At 37.1% G+C, this 15589-nt stretch overlaps 1 protein-coding gene across 14 annotated transcripts in view; it reads left to right on the top strand.

The window, feature by feature from the left end:
• Afdn (afadin, adherens junction formation factor) overlaps positions 1–15589 on the top strand; it is a 90042-nt gene that overhangs the window by 10294 nt on the left and 64159 nt on the right. For all 14 annotated transcript variants that reach the window (XM_026787430.1, XM_013352335.2, XM_026787424.1 and 11 more), the window contains exons 5-7: positions 5904–6061; positions 10428–10539; positions 14589–14756. In XM_026787430.1, the coding sequence (XP_026643231.1) occupies positions 5904–6061; positions 10428–10539; positions 14589–14756 (438 nt within the window). The remainder of the gene's footprint in view (positions 1–5903; positions 6062–10427; positions 10540–14588; positions 14757–15589) is intronic.

Genomic DNA, 15589 nt, shown 5'->3' with positions numbered 1-15589 from the left:
TTTTTTTAAGTGGCAGATTTACCTGTTATTCTAATCCTTTTAGTTCTCACCATTCCTAACAACAGCTCCTGCTTGGGTTTTGAGAAAACTTGTCCCTTTCTACTTCAGGAAGGATGGTGAGTGGTTGACAAACCAGTATTTGGATATTTACTGTAATTGGTCAAAAGTTCTAAATATTTTAGAAGTTTCAGGCGATAGGGGAAAGGAAGAGAAATTTAGACTGAGGACTTCCATTTAGGCTTCTGCTGGTAGTAGAAAACTTTGAAAAGGAGGAGTTTGGTAAGTTCTGATCTTCTTCATAGTAACTGTCTGCCTGCGTGTGTGTGCTTACTACAAGCCTCCCTCGTTCTAGTTTCTTCTTCCATTCTGCCCTCTCATAAAAATATCTCACATTTGATTAGCTAGTCTTTTAACTAACTCTGTCAAGGTAATAGGAATTTTAAAAACTGATGAATGTCTTTGTGGTTGCTAACATATGGTTGGGGAATAACACTTAGGGACAAATGTTTGGGGTAAAGCAGATAGAAGCAGCTACTGTGTTTGGGTTATCTGGTAAATCCATAATACAGGGCATTTCTCCATTTTTGTTAAATAACATCACACACTCTAGTAAACAACAAGGTCAACTTTCCAAGTGTATAACTGCTTTACCCCAAACATTTGTTTTGTTGGGGTGGAATAATAGGTAATTTTTATTTTCTTCATTATTCCTTTACATATTTTCAAAATACATTAGAATTCTGGCACATGTCACAAAGAATCTTTCTGAACTTAGGTCCAGAAACTACAGCCCAAGGCTAAAGAGGGAAACACTTGAACAAACGACAGAGATTTGTCAGAAATGGTTAGGAACAACTGTAAGCATACACATTTAACCTTAAAGAGCTCAAAGAAATGGCTGGTCTTTAGAAAAACCTTTGTCGTCAAATGTGATTGAAAACTGGCCCAGCACATGGAGGCACAGACTTGTGGGCCTCTGTGATTTGAGGCCAGCCTCATCTACATAGCAAGGTCTACATAGTCTTGACAAGCAGTGATTTTCGGTTACTTCTCGGCATTGGATGGGTCAAGTTTTATTTTGATTCTGTTAACAGACTAAAGGTTTTAGATTGTCCTGTTTCAGAATAAAATTGTTGTACTAATGGATAAAGTAAAGTAAGATATTTGACTTGGGATTTATATCTGTAATTTTAGCTAGTATATTTCGCTACACTTATTAAGAAAATCATATTAAGGCTTTTAGCCTTTCCAATACCTTTCTCAGTCAGCTCCTTGAAGAACAGACTAAGTTGAAGGTATTTACATTTACTTTTTTCTTATGTGGGAGAGAAGCTAGATCACCTGTAAATAAGTAAGAAAAGAAAAAACCTGAGTGGTTTCTTCCTTTGACTTAATTGCAAGCTGTCAAATAACTTGAAGCTCATTATTTCTCTTTAGAATTAAATTTGGGCCAGAAGAGTGTTGTCCTTAACTATGTGAATGAGTGGTAAATGTATCCTAAGTAGTTTTATGGGAAAAGGAAAAGGGAATGTGTCCTCAGAAGCTCTTGAGTTTTTAGGTGATTCTCTTGACACTTTGGGTCACTGGCGTTATGAAGGAAGGAAACAGTTGGAGCACACTCATTCCACAGTGTTTCTTTGTGAGTTAGCAGGAAGGGCTCAGTGAGCTTGCTGTGAAACAGTTTCCCAGGTTAGGCACTTTTCTGGGCTTAAGATACTCCCTGAATGTCCATATGCTTTCTTTCTTAGCTGCCCTTTGGTGTGAAGTGAGATGTGAGGTGGCCTTGGTGTGACAGTATTTTCTAATGAGGACTTGAATGCAACATTGATGTTTTTAAGAAAATAGTAAGCTTATTGAGTATCAGATAGCCTGAGCCCCCAGTATTTATTTTCTATAGTCATTGATAGTATTTTGATGGAAAAATTCTTTATATTTTGTTAATAAGCTACCAGTTTTAAGTTTGGAATGTAGCAAACTTTTCTATCTAGCCTCAGCTTCAGACTTTTACTGCTGCTTAGTACTCTAATGTGTAAATATGCCACAGTTTCTTTATCCATTCTTTGGGTGAGGGCCATCTAGGTTGTTTCTAGGTTCTAGCTCTTACAAATAATACTGCTATGAACATAGTTGAACAAATGTCTTTGTAGTGTGATTGAGCATCTTTTGGGTATATGTCCAAGAGTGATCTTGCTGGATCCTGAAGTAGGTTGATTCTCAATTTTCTGAAAACCACCATTCTTATTTCCAAAGTGGTTGTACAAGTTTGCATTCCCACCAGCAATGGAGGAGTGTTCCCCTTACTCCACATCCTCTCCAGCATAAGCTATCATTGGTGTTTTTGATCTTACATTCTTACAGGTGTAAGATGGTATCTCATAGTTGTTTTGATTTGCATTTCCCTGATCACTAAGAATGTTGAACATTTCCTTAAGTATCTTTTGGCCATTTGAGATTCTTCTTTTGAGAATTCTCTGTCTAGTTCAGTACCCCATTTTTTAGTTGGGTTATTTAGCATTTTAATGTCTAATTTCTTGAGTTCTTTATATATTTTGGAGATCAGACCTTTGTCTAATGTGGGGTTGGTAAAGATATTTTCCTATTCTGTAGGCTGCCTTTTTGCTTTATTGATGGTGTCCTTTGCTTTACAGAAGCTTCTCAGTTTTAGGAGGTTCCATTTATTTATTGTTGCTCTTAGTGTCTGTGCTACTGGAGTTATATTTAGGAAGTAGTCTCCTGTGCCCATGCATTGAAGACTACTTCCCACTTTCTCTTCTATCAGGTTCAGTGTGGCCGGATTTATATTGAGGTCTTTAATCCATTTGGACTTACAAGTTTTCATTACTGTAGCTCTGTAATAGAGCTTGATGTCAGGGATGGTGATGCGTCCGGAAGTTTATTGTACAGGATTGTTTTGGCTATCCTGTTTTTTTTTTTTTTTCCTTTTGAGTTTGTTTTTTTTTTTTGGGAGGATTTTGTTGGGGTTTTGATGGGTATTACATTGAATCTATAGATTGCTTTTGGTAGAATTGCCATTTTTACTCTGTTGATCTTACCAATCCAAGAACATGGGGAATCCTTCCATTTTCTGGTATCTTCTTCAACTTCTTTCTTCAGAGACTTAAAGTTCTTGTCAAATAGGTCTTTCACTTCTTTGGCTAGTGTTACCCCAAGATATTTTATGTTATTTGTGGCTATTGTGAAAGGTGATGTTTCTCTGATATCCCTCTCCGCTTCTTTATCCTTTGTGTATAGGAGGTCTACTAATTTTTTTGAGTTGATCTTGTATCCTGCCACATCACTGAAGGTAATTATCAATTGTAGGAGTTCTCTGGTCGAGTTTTAGGGATATGTGCACTATCATATCATCTACAAATAACAAAAGTTTGACTACTTCCTTTCTAATTTGAATCCCCTTGATCTCCTTTTGTTGTCTTATTGCTATTGCTATTGCTATGTTGAAGAGATATTGAGAGAGTGGACAGCCTTGTCTTGTTCCCAATTTTAGTGGAATCGCTTTGAGTTTCTCTCTGTTCAATTTGATGTTGGCTGTCGGCTTGCTATATATTGCTTTTGTTATATTTAGATATCTTCCTTGTATTCCTGTTCTCTCCAAGACCTTTATCATAAAAGGGTGTTGGATTTTGTCAAATGCTTTTTTAGCATCTAATGAAATGATCATACGGTTTTTTTTTCTTTCAGTTTATTTATATGATGGTTTACATTGATAGATTTTCATACGTTGAACCAGCCCTGCATCTCTGGAATGAAGCCAGCTTGTTCATAGTGGATGATTTTTTTTTATGTGTTCTTGGATTTGGTTTGCCAATATTTTATTGAGTATTTTTGCATCAATGTTCATGAGTGAGATTGGTCTATAATTCACTTTCTTGAGTCTTTGTGTGGTTTTGGTATCAAGGTAACTGTAACCTCATAAAAAAAAAAGAGTTTGGCAATGATCCTTCTGTTTCTGTTATGTGGAACCCTTTGAGGAGTATAGGTTTTAGCTCTTCTTGGAAGATCTGGTAGAATTCTGCACTAAAACCATCCATCCTTGGGCCTTTTTTGGTTGGGAGGTTTTTGATGACAGCTTCTATTTAAATTTATAGGTCTTGCAGTTTATAGGTCTATTTAAATTGCTCACCTGGTCTTGATTTAATTTTGGTATATGGTGTTTTCTAAAAAATTGTCCATTTTTTTTTTACATTTTCCAATTTTGTGGAATACAGGTTTTTGTATTACCTAATGATTCTCTGAATTTCCTCAGTGTCTGTTGTTACGTCCCCTTTTCATTTCTGATTTTGTTAATTTGGATGTTTTTCTCTGCCTTTTGATTAGTTAGGATAAGGGTTTGTCTATCTTGTTGATTTTTCTCAAAGAACCAGCTCTTTGTTTCGTTGATTCTTTGTATTGTTTTCTTTGTTTCTATTTTGTTGATTTAAGCCTTCAATTTGATTATTTCCTGTCTTCTCCTCCTTCAGGGTGAGTCTGCTTCTTTTTGTTCTAGAGCTTTCAGATGTGCTATTAAATAATTAATGTGAGCTTTCTCTGTTTTCTTTATGTGGGCACTTAGTACTATGAACTTTTTCTTAGCATTGCTTTCATGGTGTCCCATAGATTTGGATATGTTGTGCCTTCATTTTCGTTGAATTCAAGGAAGTCTTTAATTTCTTTATTTCTTCCTTGACCCAGGGGTGGTTCAGTAGTTCACTGTTTAATTTCCATGAGTTTGTAGGCTTTCTGAGAGTAGTATTGTTAAATCCTAACTTTAATCCATGATGATCTGATAAGACACAGGGGTTTACTCCAATTTTTTTCTGTCTGTGGAGGTTTGCTTTGTTATTGAGAATGTGATCAATTTTAGAGAAGGTTCCATGAGGTGCTGAAAAGAAGGTATATTCTTCTGTGTTTGGACAGAATGTTCTATAGATGTTTGATAAGTCCATTTGATTCATGACATCTATTAGTTCTCTTATTTCTCTGTTAAGTTTCTGTCTGGTTGACATGTACATTGGCGAAAGTGGAGTGTTGAAGTCTTCTATTAGTGTGTGGCATTTGGTGTACAATTTAAGTTTCAGTAATGTTTCTTTTACATATGTAGGTGTTCTTTCTTGTATTAGGGGCATGGACTGCATCTTGACGAATTGTTCTTGTTATGAGTAAAAAGTGTCCTTCTTTATCTCTTCTGACTTAATTTAGTTTGAAATCAATTTTATTAGATTAGGAAAGCTATACCTGCTTGTTTCTTAGGTCCATTTGATTGGAAAACCTTTTCCCATTTTTTTGCTCTGAGGTAGCGTCTGTCTTTGAGGTTGAGGTATGTTTCTTATTTCTTATACACAACAGAATGCTGGATCCTGTTTATGTATCCATTCTCTTAGTCTGTCTTTTTATAGGTGAATTGAGACCATTGATATTAGGAGTTATTAATGACCAGTGTTTGTTAATTCCTGTTATTTTTCAGTAGTAGTGTTTGTGTGTTTCCCTTCTTTGGGTTATGCTGGTGGGGGATTATCAGATGCCTGTGTTTTTGTGGGTGCAGTTAGCTTCCTTTCGTTGGGGTTTTCCTTCTAGTACTTTCTCTAAGGCTGGGTTTGTGGTTACATATTGTTTAAATCTGTTTTTTGTCATGGAATATCTTGTGAGGAGATAGTTCTCACAGTATACAGGTGTAGGGGAAGTTGGGAACAGGGAAAGTAAGAGAACTGTACCACAGTCAGACTCAGGAGCCCTTCTTCCTCATTTCCCTGTAGAGGAAGCCAGCCCCAGGTTGACACTGAATGTATTTGTGCCACTGTTGTTGGTACTTTAGTGCCCTCTTCATAGGTGATTGTGTGTGGGTAGCAGCTCATGTCATTGACTTAAAGTGAAGATGAACTCAAAGATGTAAAATAATTTTTTTCCAGGTGGAACGTTGAGAATATATGCAGATAGTTTAAAACCAAATATTCCATACAAGACAATCCTGCTGTCTACTACAGATTCCGCAGACTTTGCTGTAGCGGAATCTCTGGAGAAGTATGGTCTGGAAAAAGAGAATCCCAAGGACTACTGCATTGCCCGGGTATGAACCATGAATTAATACTGCTCCTCAGGATTATTCCTGCCAAGACTTTGCATTTAAAGGAAAGGTTTTTTTTTGGGGGGGGGTTGTTTTCTAATTTGAGGTGTGTTTGTGTGTGTGTATGTGTATTCATTCACATGCACGACCCCCCCCACTTACATGCACATATGGGAATAATAAATGCAACAAAAAGTAATGGGTGTTCTTTAAAAAAAGAAAAATTGAATAAAACATAACCCAAAAATATACCAAAAGATAACTTCATCATTAACATTTTGATAGACATTCTTCCAAGTTTTATTTTGTACATATATCAAGTGAGTCAGAGTTATAGAGGAGTACAACCAATTTATATAATACTTATATAATTACGTACCCATTATATATAAGTATTAGATATAAGTAAAATAGACTCAAAATGCTGCATGTTGGAGATTCAGAAAACCTGGTAGCATTTCAGTCCAAGATACGGAGATCTGTATACACACAGAGGGTCCAGTTATGCAGTCCTCGTTTGAGGGTGAAGATCTGATAGCTCCTTGGAGAGCCGCTCCTCTGACCCTCTGTTGAAAGACTTGAAGAAGCTCGGATGTGATGACCACGGGCAGCGACTTCACTGTGGACATGTCCACAAAGAGTGGGGCTTGCATGTGGTGTCTGCCTTCTTCATCCCCCCTTTTCTTTCATCTGGGGACCCAGCCTCTTGGGATCAAATTCAGGGCTGGTCTCCCCACTTGAGCTGGTAGGTCAGCCAACAATGAAAGTGCACCTACAACATGTCAGCAGTGTACTTTACGGCTCTCTCAGTCCAGTGTGTTCCACCTTCAGCATCAGCCAGCAGAGGCAACCATTGTATTTATATTAAAATCTGATTTAATAACCACCTGCATCTTCTCAGAGGTACTCTACCTTTCTGTGACAACTCTAGTTATCAACAAATATAGTAGTTGTTTATGTCCTAGAATTGATTCTGTAACATTAAGTAAAATGCAGATGATTTTCTATTTATCCATTAACTAATTAGAAATTCTTAGCTTCTGACTCAGTTGTAATTGTACACTTTGTTGAATGCAGTATTGTCCAATTATAGCTGACAGTAATTTTATTTTGCTTTGGAAAGGAGGGGTTATTTTTGCTCATGGTTTGAGGATACAGTCCATTGTGGTAGAAATGCATGGCAGCTGGAATGTGAGGCAGCTGGTCATATTTTATCCCCAGTCAGGAAGCAGAAAGAAATAAATCCTAATAGATTTTTAAAACAAAGATCACTGTTTTATTACAGCAAGTAACTTAAAAAGAAAATATACTGTGTGTGTAAGCAGAGACTGCTCTTTTGTTTCTGGCCTTCCAGACATGAATAATCACACAGAAACTATATTAATTACAGTACTGCTTGGCCAACAGCTTAAGCATATTCCTAGGTAGCTCTTATATCTTAAATTAATCCATTTCTATTAATCTGTGTATCTCCACGAGGCTGTGGCTTTCTGGAACCTCTTGCTTCTTGGGCCTCTTTGGCTCTACCTATTCTCTTTATATATCTCTGTTCAGATTTCCCACCTGATATTTTTTTTTGCCCTGCCATAGGCTGAAGTAGCTTCTTTATTAACCAGTGGTAATAAAACATATTCACAACATACAGAAGGGAATCCCACATTAGTGTGTATGCATGTGCATGTGTGTGAGAGAGAGAGGGACGGAGGGATGGAGGAACGGAGGAGGGAGGGAAGAAGGAAGAGAAGGCTAGATTGATGTTTGGTGTCTTTGTTTTTCACTTTCCATTTTGAGCAGGCTCTCTCTTAATTGAACCTGAAGCTCAGTGTTTTGGCTAGGCTGGTGTGTGGGCATTAGGATCCTCCTGTTTTCTCTGCTCCCAGTACTGAGGTTCTAGACATATGTTATCATGACTTTTCAGGTTTTTGTGTTTTAAATATTTTTATTCTTTAAGCATTTCTTGAATGCATATAATGTAGTTTGATCACATTCAACTCCCCATCCCCACCCACTCTTCTAGCTCCTCCCAGATTGTCACCCGCCCTTCTTCTCAACTTTATGTTCCTCTTTCTTTCTTTCTTTCTTTCTTTCTTTCTTTCTTTCTTTCTTTCTTTCTTTCTTTCTTTCCCCACTGTGTTCAATTTGTGCTTCAAATATATTTATTCATGGGTGTGGAGCCATCAACTAAGCATGGTCAGTACTTCAGGGACCATTTCCTTAAAGAAAACTGACTCTCCCTCCTCCAGAAGTCATCAACTGTCCATAGCCTATTAGCTAGGGGTGGGAACTTGGAAGCCATTCTCCACTCTGTGATGGGATGCTGACTGACCCGATCTTATGCTGGTCTTGTACAGGCAGTAACAGCTCCTGGTGAGATCATGAGTGTGGTGGTCCTGTACTGTTCAGAAGACACTCTTTCAGGTGCCTTTACCCATTGAGCCATCTTGTTGTCCCATTCCTTTTAATTTTTATTTTAGCTAATGTATTAGTTCAGTGTGTTCCTTTTAAGTTACGTTTATTTTGATTTTTTCTTTTATTGGGATACCCAATTCATCCAGCAGAATTGCAGAAAGGCTTTGTTTTCTCTCCCTCTGAATGTTTTGTTCAGTCACTTGTTTCATCTCTGTTGTTCAGTTCACGTACTCTGTTCTTTGTTAATCTGTATATCTCTTTGGCTTGTGCTTTAAATGTCTAGCATCTGAAACTTGACATTGCTCAATTATTTCACAAAGGGGAGTTTTTGTATAAATCTTTGATGCTAATATTTTATGGAACTACATGGTTTGATGTATGATAATCATCATACATTTTGTAACATTTCCATCTTAAACTAAGTGGCTTGTTTTTACTGTTAAAATCAGAAAGTAAAGTAACCGTTTTATCAGGGACCTAGAGTTGTAGAAACAGACTGAGCTTTGTTGAAAGTCCTTTTTGAGCTTGATTTCTCTGGACAAGCTCCTTTACTTTTGTCCTTTTGCTCTAGCCTGACCATCTTTCTTGAGCAATCTTAGGCAGCCTGGTTAGTGATTTACCTGAATTAGAAATGCATTATATTCTGAGCTTGCCATATAAACTATAGCTATTTCATAGCCTTTATCCATTTTACCTATTCAGATAATTATTGGTTAAGTATTTAAGATCTTTTCTGTTTGTTAGCTGTTCTGCCAGAATACAGAGTTAAGAGTTGCCCTCCAAAAGAGCTTACAGTGATGGAGGGAGACCAAAAGGCCAAACAGGAGAACAGAAACAGAATCTTCAGACTAGAGAGAGTGGTCTGCAATGTAGAAAGCATGTGGCCTGGTCGGTGAGCACTTAGTACATCTGTGCACCTTAAAAAAAAAAATGTGGCCTAAAAAAATAAGTGTTACACATAGAGACAAAGAGAAAATTGAAGGTCAAATCTTGAAGTGGCAGGATATTGAATTTAATAAAAATGCTAATGAGAAAAGATGACGGTGGCTTAGTGATGCTATTATTCCTTTTCCTTTAAAGCTAATTCGAAGATCTCCATAGAATTGTTTGATCTCTTTTATGTGTAAGCATAGTGATAATTTTGCACACTAAGGTTTGTTGCATTAAGAAGTTGAAAGCAGTGGCTTGACTTCTTGCATTGCTTTACACTGGACCAGAGTGAAGAGAAAGGATAAGCTCGACAGTGTCTGTAGAGGCATCAATCACATCCCATGCAGTCTTTCCTGAGAGCACAGTGGACACAATGTCATCAAACAGTTGCCTGAAAACAGTTGTTGGTGGTTATATAATATACCTAACAGTCTGCTTATAATTTAAACCATACAGTTATTTACAATAGAAACTATTTTAAAGATTTCAGATTACATGAATTTGCTTTATAAATATTTGCTTGGATGTGAAAGATGGAGTAGGGACTGGACTGCAGAGGACCTCAGTAGAGGAGTTCCCTTTCCATAAATTGTTTGAAGATTAGCTGTTCTGTGTGGTTTTTCCATGTGAAAATTTGTAATAAACAAATGCAAATAGTCCAGTTCTTGTTAAGAGCTAGGCGAATAAAAATTGCCAAATTCACTGTCCAAGTAAACTTTTTGTTTGAAACCGTTTCCTATACTTTGTTAATGTTTTATTTTGTCACCAGTAGAAATTATTTATAGTGCTTGATAGTTTTATTTATCATATATCTGTCTGTCTGTCTGTCTTTCTTGTCTGTCTACCTGTCCATGCTCATTCGGAGCAGTACTCTCAAGGTAGGTACAGGACTGCACCAGTACTCAGGAAGCAGGAAGGTTGGAAGTTTGAGGCTAGCCTGGGCCATAGAGTAAGAGCAAAAATAATGGCAATACTGCTTTTGAGTACTTGTTGATCTTTTTTTATTCATTGTTAATTATTTTTTCATTAGGTTATGCTTCCCCCTGGAGCCCAGCATTCTGATGAAAGAGGTGCTAAGGAAGTTATTCTTGATGATGACGAGTGTCCTTTACAAATCTTCAGGGAATGGCCAAGTGACAAAGGTAGACAGTAAACTTTATTACTAGGGGATTTCCTCAGTATCAACCTGTCAGATTTCTGGTAACTCTTGTTCATCAGATGACAAGGAAAGTGTGTGCGTGTAAGGGAGGAGTGGGGGTTCAGTGGGGAAGTATCTTTGCATTGGCCAATGTTTTCATAGACTTGTAGGACATCTCTGTGGTGGTACCTTTGCGCACTCAGCGTATTTGAGTGTCATGTGAAGATATTGCAGGTGAAATGCCAGACTATTAGCAGGGACAGATCATTGTTATCGATGAGCTGTGAAACAATGTCCATAGATCCACATGAGTTATGTGGTATGTGAGCAAATTTGTTAGGCAGGGAAAGTACCCTACAAGCCTGAAGTTTTTCCAGTAATACAGCCATTTCATATATAGGTTGAATAATCCTTACTGGAAGTACTCAGAACCCAGAAGTGTTTCAGATCCCAGAACATTTCAGACTTGAGTGTTTTTACATTCATAATGAGATAACTTTACAGATGGATGCAAGTCTAAACATCACCTTTGTTTATATTTGCCTTATACACATAGCCTGCGTATAATTTAGTCCATAGGTTTTAATGTATTGATGTATTGGTGTTTCTTCTGCTGCCTCTGTTGAGGTTTGTTTTCATTTGTAGCACTTTGGATTTCAGGTGTTTTTGGTTTAGGGATGCCCAACTTGAAATGGTGTGTATTTGTCACTAGTCAGATGTTTTTCTCTATTCAAAGCAGCAAAGTGTTTAATGCTATGCTTTTATGAAGTATAGTTTCTAACATTAAGATTGATACAGTTGATTTCTAGGTGAGTGCCTTTATATTAATGAAGATATAAAAATTCTTTCTCATCCTATGTAATAATCATATGGTCTGTAGATTGATAATTTAAAACTATTAAAAAAAACCTAAAAATAAGTGCATTTCCAGTTTCATTAAAATACTTATTCTGCACTATTCTAGACAGGTATAAAAGTTAAGCCTTATTTTAAGGTTGTTTTGAATTTTGAGTTAATTCATTTGAATAAAATACAGGTCAACTGAGATGTTTGTGGGTTGTAGGAGTCTGCTTGTGTGTTCCTGGCTGCCCAGATTCCTGAAATAACCACACAAAAACTATATTATTTATAATAACTGTTTGGCCAATAGCTTCAATGTATTTCTGGCTAACTCATATTCTAAACTAACCCATCTCATTAATCTGTTTATCACCACGTGGCCGTGGCTTACCATGTAAATTTCCAGTGTCTGTCTCTGGTGGTGGTGGGGGGGATTCCATGGCTTCTCCCTGACTCTGCCTTCTTTCTCCCAGTATTCAGTTTAGTTTTCCCTGCCTAACTCTCTTCTGCCCTGCACAGGCCTAAGATAGTTTATTATCCAGTGGTATTCATACAGAGGGGAATCCCACGTCACCTCCCCTTTTCTGTTTAAATTAAAAGGAAGGTTTTAACTTTCACATAGTAAAATTACATTTAACAAAATAAGTATCAAGCAAGAATTACAGTTAAAATATTTATATCTACTTTATCTTTTATTATAACTAAGGAAGACTATATATATTCTTCAACTCCATCAAAGCCTCCAGAAGGATATAATATTACCTAAGTAAACAGGAAGTACAGTGTAAGTAACTTCCAAAACTCTAGAATTGACAGAGACATCTTGCTTCCTGCACAGTCATCCAAAGTTCTGTAACGTTGTGGGTACCCATCTTAAGCCTACTGGCCCATAGTGTCTGGCAGACTTTCATGAAGCAGGAAATTTCAAAGAGAGGTCCACTTATATTGGCAGTTTCTCATTCACTTTCTTCTGTGTCCTGCAGAATATCTAGCAGACTCTTTCATGAAGCAGGAAGCCTAAAGGGTTGTCTCACCTTTAGGCAAGTTTAGCTGTCATTTCTGTGTGGGCCCTGCATGTCCATTTCATACAGCAGTCCAGGCAAGAGCAGTCCCCTGCCCAAATTGCCAACAAACTTCATAAGGAGCCTCTTCAGTGCCCATCTTCCTCTTGAAGTAGATTAGTGCTGCCAGGAGCACATGAAAAGCCCTAAGATCTTAAAATATTTTAAATGCCATATTCTGTAGGTCTTTGAAAGTTTTGAAGATTATCTTATCTAACTTAAAATATATCTCTTTATATCTAGAAAACCTAACATGACTACAAGCTTGACTATTATAGATAACTCTCTATTAACCTATATTTCTTAATTATACATTACATTTTTAAGTGAGCTGTGCAAACAAAATACCTTAATCAAGATCAAAAATACATATATACAGTATAATAAAATTGACCTTAAATTTATATCAATAATCCAAGATACATACCAATGCAAAGTATTCATATCTATATCATATCCCCCTTTAAATATAAACATTTGTAACCTATCATTTAGAGAATTTGGGTATAGTTCTCTCCAAACTGTTTCCTGCTTTTTGTTGAGCGAAGTATTTTTTTTGGGGGGGGGGGTGTTGTTCACAGCAAACTTTCATGGGGTCTTCTGGAAGGATTCCACAGGTTCTCATCCTCTGTGGAAACAAAAGAAAAACCTCGTTTCCAAAGCAACATATTCTAAGACCCAAATTTTGAAGTCGAGATACCTTTAGAGTATATATGCTGGTTTAGTTTAACAGTCTGTACAATGAAATATCTCTCTGTACTTAGTTCCTTCACAGTCAAAATTTCAAGGAAAACACAATAATATACATAATCCAGACTCTGTGTATTTTCCATCTTTACGTGCCTTATTTCTTTATTTTTTAATCTATGGCTGTCTGTACTCTGTCTTTTTAAAGACTTTATTTTTTTTTTTTAACAATTTACATTTTTTCCAACTCTATAATCTTTTTCTTCTCTCTCTCCCAAGCCTATGTACATTTATCCAACACTGTGACCCACTTAGAGGTCTTTTCCATCTGAATTTGCCTTTCCTGTGTATCTGTAATTCATTTCAGACCAGGACTCCTCCTTAAAATGCTAAAGCAGTGGCATTGCTAGGGCAAATACAGTGCTGCCTGCTTGCTCTGCCCCGGCTAACATGGTATAAGTCCCATCACTGCCTCTGAGATTGTCAGGCAGGAGCCATCCTCACCACCTCAACTCTGGGAAGCAGTTGGCCCATGCTGCCACCAAGTAACTTGCAGCACACTGCCCACAAACCCCATTCAAGTGCTCAGCCTCCTGAAAGAGACAGAGTTCTAGCTGGCAGCATGGCCCAGAAAGCTGTTCTTTCAAAACCGCACTGCTTTTTATTTACCACCACTTACTCAGGAAAACCTCTCTGAAAGGAGTGCTTAACTCTGTTTCTTGTTTGTTTGTTTTGTTTTGTGCCTAGAATTCCTTCCCAAAGTCAGGTTTTAAGTGGATTTAGTTGGGGATCAGTTTGTTGTAGGAGTCTGCTTGTGTGTTCCCAGCTGCCAAGACTCCCCAAATAACCACACAGAAACTATATTATTTGCAATACTGTTTGGCCAATAGCTTAAGCATATTTGTGGCTAACTCTTACATCCTAAACTAACCCATCTCCATTAATCTGCGTACCGTCACGTGGCTGTGGCTTACTGGCAAAGTTTCAAATGTCTCTGGCTGTGGCTCCATAGCTTCTCCCTCACCCTGCCTTCTTTCTTTCAGCATTCAGTTTAGTTTTCCCTGCCTAGCTCTGTTCTGCCCTGTGTAGGCCCAAGACAATTTATTAACCAATGGTATTCACAGCATACAGAGGGGGAATCCCACATCATTTGTGTATTTGTGTATTAATGTTGCTAGGTCTATCTACAAGTGCAGGTTCGTTACTTTTAAACTAACAAGCTGTTTACTAGCATATGCTATCCTTTGGTAGCTCTGCCTGTCAGTTAAAAATAATTTGTTCATGTTGCTTGTTTAGAATTTTTCAGAGCACACTGAGTTAAGATATCAATTGGGTGAGCTTTGCTCCTCTACTCCTTGGCAGATAGGATTAAAATCCATGTTCTTGGTTTGGGCAAACGTTTGTCAGTCAGTTATCATCAGTACCACATTTGCTCCATTGATAATTGCTATTGTTGCTGTTCTAGGGATTTTAGTCTTTCAACTGAAGAGAAGACCACCAGACTATATCCCAAAGAAAATGAAGAAACACGTTGAAGGGAAGCAGCTGAAGGGGAAGGACAGAGTTGATGGGTCTGGCTATGGTTCTGCTCTTCCTCCTGAGAAACTACCCTACTTAGTAGAGTTAAGCCCTGGTGAGAAAGCTGGCCCTATCTGGAAATGTATACTTTTAGTATAAATGTTTCTACTTTTTAATTTATTATTTTTAAGTGTCCATTTACTTAAAAAGTGTAACATTTATAAGATGGCATCATTAAGGCCACAGAATACATTAATTCATCCATAAAAATAAAGTCCACCTGAACAAAAATGTATCTAACAAGCTTTAATGAGTAGCATTTAAAGTTTTAAGTAATTGGTTACTTTTAAGAAAAAATTTCCAAAGGAACTTTAGTTAATGTACTAGCAACAAATTGAAATGTACTCAGCTGGAGACAGTCTGCATGTATGTGTATGAGAGGAAGAGATTGTATTAGTATTTATGATTTATGTACAGTGTTCAAAAGGAATTTCCTTAGATTTAATAATACTATGCCTTTGAAACCTAGCTTAGTAACTAGTAGCATGTTTTAAAATAACATCATAAATTTATATTCATATTAGTCTTCTAATTATATCACTTACAGAGTTTTTACAGCTAAAGATGTTGCCATAACTTATTCGTCAGGTAGACAAATACACTGACATTCTTTAAGTGTTTCATGTATACACAGATTCCCCATGAAGTATGTATTGCATATATGTGCTCTGCATGACATCAGTCAGTTAAAATCGCATCATTCCTAATTTAGTTACTAAGATGCTATTATGTGACCTGTATTATTGAATGTTATGAAGATATTTCATTCACTGACTCCTAGTTAGCAACTAAAGTAAAAGTTAATAATTACAGGAAAATAGCATAAAAAGAATACATTGCCAGCACTCGGGAGGCAGAGGCAGGCGGACCTCTGTGAGTTCGAGACCA

This window comes from Microtus ochrogaster, linkage group LG9 (genome assembly GCF_000317375.1).
Source record: "Microtus ochrogaster isolate Prairie Vole_2 linkage group LG9, MicOch1.0, whole genome shotgun sequence".
NCBI classification, from domain to species: Eukaryota; Metazoa; Chordata; class Mammalia; order Rodentia; family Cricetidae; genus Microtus; species Microtus ochrogaster.
This window is presented reverse-complemented; position numbering and strand designations above follow the sequence as displayed.